The 6716-nt window shown below is 33.9% G+C and overlaps 1 protein-coding gene across 5 annotated transcripts; it reads left to right on the top strand.

Annotated features, from left to right (window-relative positions):
• The first annotated feature begins 914 nt into the window (after nt 1–914).
• LOC108465490 (homeobox-leucine zipper protein HDG5) lies at nt 915–5848 on the top strand. Of its 5 annotated transcripts, none has more exons than XM_017765823.2 (12): nt 915–1103; nt 1489–1653; nt 1750–1892; nt 1984–2101; nt 2502–2684; nt 3049–3495; nt 3585–3683; nt 3759–3977; nt 4059–4227; nt 4313–4581; nt 4833–4928; nt 5009–5848. In XM_017765823.2, exons 1-12 carry the CDS (start codon nt 918–920, stop codon nt 5423–5425), a joined length of 2511 nt encoding a protein of 836 aa, XP_017621312.2. In that variant the 5' UTR covers nt 915–917; the 3' UTR covers nt 5426–5848. The 5 variants fall into 5 exon arrangements, with proteins under 5 accessions (XP_017621312.2, XP_017621310.1, XP_017621311.1 ...); XM_017765821.2 differs by having other exon boundaries at nt 968–1103; nt 1484–1653; XM_017765822.2 differs by having other exon boundaries at nt 974–1103; nt 1479–1653.
• Nucleotides 5849–6716: the final 868 nt, after the last annotated feature.

Below are 6716 nucleotides of genomic sequence, written 5' to 3'. Positions count from 1 at the left end.
AGTTCACGATATAGGCATGTGCGTGTATTAAGGAAAACATCAATTTAGAAAAATGTTTGACTTTCAATTACTTTATTATTTTTTTTCATTTTGGGAAACGTATGGAAGAGAGGATCAGACTGTAATAAAATTTGGATTTATCTGAAACCGCAGTTACAATATCCTTGTATTAATATTTGTATTTAATTGCATTAAATGTTTTCTAATTTGTACTTTAGATTTTAAATATTTCAAATTCAGTTTTCTAAGTTTTATGTTTTATATCAATTAAGTCCTTCTTCTCTCAGTTTAGCTATCAATTTAGGTTTTAAGTGCTGTTTGGAGTTGAAGTTAAAATATCCTAGTTATCCCATGCCACAAGTACACTAACAATATCATGGAGCTCTTTGTACGATGAGTTAGATTGCATTTTTATATTTTTTACTCATAAAATGGGAAAATTACTTCATAGACGTTAGATCAAAGAGCAAACGGGTTCTTTTAGTTTAAAAATTCACTTATTTCTACCGTAAAAACTAGTCTCTCTATATAAGCACAAGGTACACATGACACGTCACGTGTAACTGACTGATTATTCCATCAACTAAGTTAATTTTTAAAAGTAGAAATGGATGAAATTTTAACAGAAATGGCTTGTTTACTCTTTGATCTAATGGACTAATTTGATTATTTTTTAAGTAAAGGGGACAAAATGAAATCTAAATCCTAATATAGGGACCTCCAAAATCTTTACAATTTGATCCACATATTTTGAACATGCTCCACTATCAATTTTTTTTAGTTTCAGTTTCACATCCAATCCAAGCCAACAACTAGGCTAATGAGCAGACCATACTCATATTTTAAGGACTTAATTAATTATTTTTTGGAATTCTAAAATAAATTTAAAATTTGGACAGTAAAATAAAGGATGTGCAATGCAATTAAGAACAAAATATGATTTGAAGAAGCAAGAGAGAGAGAGAGAGAGAGCTGAGAGTGTCTATTTTAGGTATACAAATCAAAGTAAAAAAGCAAAGAAAAGAAAAGAAATAGAGGGAGAGATTTCTTTTTCTCTTCTTCATCTTCTTCTGCAAAAGAAAACACCGACAACATTAGTTGTGGTATTTACTCCTACATTTTTATTATTTATTATTTTACTTTTCATTTTTTTTCTTCTGCTTGGTTTAATTTCTCAAGTTTTGGTTCAAGGTGGGTTTTCATTGTATATTGTAAAGCCACCTTCTTCAACTTTTTTTGGGTAGTTTTTTTCTTTAATTTAATTTATATTAATTTTTGGTTTTTTTTTTTTTGAAGCTGAAGCAGTGGTCTTTTTCATTTTGGAAAAGATCACATCATTTACCTTTTTTAGCACTTAATTTTAGACTATATAATTTGCTCTTTTCTTATATGTTACTGTCTTCTTCCCAATAATTCTTTGTTTATATATGTATATATATGGAGCGATACATATTTGCTTATATATAATGCGTTTCAAGTGAAGCAAAGACTGTGAGAGCAACAAAAAGAGGGAGAAAAATGTATGGAGATTGTGAAGCTATTTCATCAATGGGAGGGAATCTGGTGGTGTCTTCAGAAACTTTATTTACATCAACATTTCAAAACCCTAATTTCACTTACTTGCCTTTGGAGCCTTTACCTCCTATGATCCCTGTAAGTTTTTTTTATTTTATTTTGTTATTTCATGTTATTTACAGGCAGAGAAAAAAAAACCATTTATTTTATGTTTTTATTATATATTTTTAATAGAAAGAAGAAAATGGGTCATTGTTGAGAGGAAAAGAGGAGATGAAAAGTGGTTCCGAAAGTGAATTACAAGAAACCACTGAGCAGCCATTGAAGAAGAAACGTTACCACCGACACACTGCTCATCAGATCCAAGAACTGGAAGCGTAATTTCATTTTTCTTTAAAATATATATATATAATTCTAAGAAATCTTTGTGTTTTTAAAGAAGAATGTTGGTGTTGGTGTTTTTTGCAGTGTTTTTAAGGAATGTCCTCATCCAGATGACAAACAAAGGATGAAACTGAGTCAAGAACTTGGCCTGAAACCACGACAAGTCAAGTTCTGGTTTCAAAACCGGCGTACTCAGATGAAGGTAAAACCGTGTTTTGTTTAGCGTTGCTGTTTTAAATGGTAAGCACATCATAATTAATCTTTATTTAACACAAAACAGAAAAAAACGAGTCCCGAGGAAAAAGCATTGATGGCATTTGCATGAAAACCAGCTAAAACCCTAAACAGCTATACCCTTTTATTAGAGAAAAATGGTAGGAGCAGAAAAGGAAGGATGTTATTTAATTTGGGGCCACTCCACTGCTGTGTTAGTCTTTGTATATCTGTAAACTATACAGTCTGTAATTCATTAATATGGACTACTGGGGTTTCATCATTAAACTCCTTTACCTGCTCATGTGCTTCTCACTACACTTAATATCTAAATTCATTCATTCGACCTCTTAAACACATTATCACTCTTTTGGTTTTTCAATGCTTAGGCTCAACAAGATAGATCGGAGAATGTGATACTTAGAGCTGAGAATGATTCTTTGAAGAGCGAGTTTTACAGGCTACAAGCTGAACTCAGTAAACTCGTTTGTCCAAATTGTGGTGGTCCACCTGTGCCTGGTGGGGTTTCTTTTGATGAACTTCGTATTGAGAATGCTCGGCTTGGTGAAGAGGTTATTTCATCAACATTTCTACTTTTCTCTATGTATAAGAGTTGGATTGCATTTTACTCTCACTATTTAAAAATGAGAAAATTAATCCATATACATAACATAAAAAACAAACTAGTCCTTTTGTTAAAAATTTCACTTATTTCTATTGTTAAAAATTGATCCCTTTATGTCAGCATAAGGTACACATGCCTTGATTATTTGTTCAACATAAAAGGTTAATTTGTTCATTCACCTAATGTATAATGACTATTTTATCTAATTTTTTAATAGAGTGAGTAAAATGCAATCAAACTCTTATTGTAAGGATGTCCATGATACTTTTACCATTATATATATTATCCCAATATAATATATGTTTGGACAGTTGGAACGTGTGTGCGCTATAGCTTCACGCTACATTGGTCGGCCAATTCAAACAATGGGTGCATTGATGCCACCTTCATTAGAATTGGACATGAACATATATCCAAGACAATTCCTTGAACCTATGCCTCCTCCTATCTTGTCCGAAACACCCTCTTATCCCGACAATAACAACCTCATCTTAATGGAAGAGGAGAAAACTATTGCAATGGAACTCGCTATGTCCGCCACCGATGAACTCGTGAAGATGTGTCGAACAAACGAACCCCTTTGGGTTCGTAACGACGAAACCGGGAAGGAAGTGCTTAACCTCGACGAACATATCCGAATGTTCCACTGGCCACTAAATCTGAAGCAACGCTCAAGTGAATTCAGGACCGAAGCTAGCCGTGATAGTTCAGTGGTTATAATGAATAGCATTACTTTGGTAGATGCATTTGTGGATGCCGTAAGCTCCCATTTCCTTATAATTTCATATAATACTATAGTTAATTGCAACAATATCGCTTTAAATTGTGTGTTTTCTCCTTATTGTAGAACAAATGGATGGAGCTGTTTCCTTCATTAGTAGCTAGAGCCAAATGTGTTCAAGTTATATCACAAGGTGTTTCGGGAACCAACGGTTGCCTTCAATTGGTATCAACTCGTATCAGAAGGTTAATTCAATTTTTTATTGTAATAATCCGACTTAATATTGTTTTATTTGTGCAGATGTATGCTGAATTGCATGTGCTGTCGCCATTGGTGCCCACGCGAGAGGCATATTTCCTACGATATTGCCAACAACAAAATGTAGAAGATGAAACGTATTGGGCAATCGTTGATTTCCCACTCGATGGCTTTCATAACAGTTTACAAACATCATTTCCTTTATACAAAAGAAGGCCTTCTGGTTGTTTGATTCAAGACATGCCTAATGGCTACTCACGGGTGCGTCCATTCGATTTTTAGAACTTTTATGTTGAGATTTTTTTTAAAATTGAATAACTTTTGCATACTGAAAATATGCAGGTAACGTGGGTAGAACATGCAGAGATAGAAGAGAAACCAATCCATCAAATATTCAGCCACTTCGTACACAGTGGGATGGCATTTGGAGCAAATCGTTGGTTAGCTGTTTTAGAGAGACAATGCGAAAGGATTGCTAGTCTCATGGCCACTAATATCCCCGACATTGGAGGTTGTTAACATATTGTCATGTCTTTTTTATTTGGTTTTTCAATACCATGAGATTCACATTACACCAATATCGTTGTCACAAACAGTGATACCATCACCAGAAGCAAGGAAGAATCTAATGAGACTGTCCCAAAGGATGATAAGAACATTCTGTGTGAACATCAGCAGTTGCAGTGGTCAGGTTTGGACAGCTGTTCCTGATTCCTCCGATGATACTGTTAGAATCACCACAAGGAAAGTGAGTGAAGCAGGTCAACCCAATGGACTCATTCTTTGTGCTGTGTCCACCACTTGGCTGCCTTACCCTCACCACCATGTCTTTGATCTTTTGAGGGATGAACGCCGCCGAGCTCAGGTTCCATTTACTTTTTCTATGGTTTAATTTTGCTCTACAATACTCATATTCCGAATTTAACCCCTCTACTTTAAATTTCACTCTATGCTTTTATATTATCTATTAAAATCAAATTGATAATACTTGCTAGTAAATATATTCTATTTAAGATGATGTAAAAACACCCATTTTACTTCATATATTTTCTATAAATGTAGGTGTTTTGGCATGTTGTATTATGATGCTAAACTTGGTAATATACTATGATGCAGCTGGAGGTGCTATCAAATGGGAATGCCTTACATGAAGTGGCTCATATTGCTAATGGTTCCCATCCTGGAAATTGCATTTCACTCCTTAGAATCAACGTAATTCACTTCAATTTTCTACAACACCCCCCCCCCCTTTTCGACATGGAACTAAAACCCTATAACCTTCAAATGCACAGGTTTCCAGCAACTCATCACAACACGTAGACCTAATGCTACAAGAGAGCTGCACCAACAAATCCGGCAGCCTCATCGTGTACTCAACCGTAGACGTGGATTCCGTTCAGCTGGCGATGAGCGGCGAGGACCCGTCGTGTATCCCATTGCTTCCCTTAGGCTTTTTTATAACCCCAATGGAACTGATGAATGATGGTGGGTGTAAAGACGAAGCAAATGGGCATAATATTACAACAGGAAGTTTACTCACCGTCGGACTTCAAGTTCTAGCCAGCACAATACCATCGGCAAAGATCAATCTGTCGAGCATTGCTGCCATTAACAATCATTTATGCACCACCGTTCAACAAATCAGTAGTGCTTTGAGTAACAACTGCATCGGGTCTTGCAATGAAGGTGACAATGGTAAAGAAAAATAGGGTGTTGGGGAGTGGTGAATTACCCATAACATCCTTAATTTTGTTAACTAATTGAGGAAGTTATTGGTAATTTTACTGAAAATCATGCACTGGGATTTGTAGTAATTTTATTGTGGTAAATAAAGAGTGTAATGATGATGGAGGGTTAAATTTGAAAACTTTGGTTTTGGGGGGTTATAGGTGAAGTCAAGAGCGCACCAATTGTGACCCTTTGCTTTTAATGGTAAAGGCCACCAATTAGCAAGGGTGGGTGGTTCGGGTATTGACTTCAGCTTTCTTGCCCTTTTTTTGTTAAATTTTTTTAGTTATAATAAACCTAAGTATTTGACTTAATCATTTGGGCTGATCGTATTATGATTTTAGTCCTTTTGTTATGCTGAAGTTTAGATTATCAAATAAACTGTCGTATACTAATAGAAGAAATCCGTTGGTCTGCACGATCCAATAGCAACCATAAATATCCATTGATATATACATGTTATCCTATAATACTAATATAGTAAAGGTATTTATATTTGTATTAGTGAAATTTAAAAAAATATATATGTTGGGATTTAACTTATTTTTTTAATTTAGCTTAATAAATTTTGATATCTGAGGAGCAAATAGCGTAATCCATTAGCAGAATGTTTATAGAGTTAATGACTTTGGAGTCTCCTTGGAGATTCCATAATCATGGCGTGACAAAATTTAATTTTTAAATTTTTATAACGATTCAATTGTCAGCAGAGTCGTGAAATTTTGTTTTGGATTGAGTCAACTGAGTTGAGTTTGTAAATTGTTAAAATATAAATATTTAGTGAGTGCCTTAAATGGCAATTAAACAAGGGTTATATTAACAAATAAACCATTTGTAAATTATGACACATGATTAATTATCAATATTTTCATCATTTTCCATTAACTAATCTTATGCTTTAATTAACCATTGATTAGTGAAATAATTAAGTTAAATATTAGGCTAATCATGCATGTAAATATGAAAGTTGTAGGATGAAAGAGAAATTCAATTCTCTTCTTCCTTGTTCAGCTAAGACAACAAACAAAAGAAAGAAAGAAATTCTTCCTTCATCAAGCCACCATTGTCGCACCTTGCATCAAGTATTAGTGAGTTCTTTTCCTTAAATTTCAATAGAATTTTGTTAATAGACAATAGTTATTAAGAATCCATTAGTTAATTTAGTGAATTAGTAAGTATTTATATGAAATTAAATTTCCATTGATGAAAGCTTGGGAAAACTTATAAGGTTAAAGATTAAAATTCATATATGTTTATACTAGGTTAGATTAT

The sequence above is a fragment of the Gossypium arboreum genome, chromosome 1 (assembly GCF_025698485.1).
Source record: "Gossypium arboreum isolate Shixiya-1 chromosome 1, ASM2569848v2, whole genome shotgun sequence".
Taxonomy (NCBI): Eukaryota; Viridiplantae; Streptophyta; class Magnoliopsida; order Malvales; family Malvaceae; genus Gossypium; species Gossypium arboreum.
Note: the sequence above shows the minus strand (reverse complement) of the source record. Positions and strands in the feature narration are given on the sequence as shown.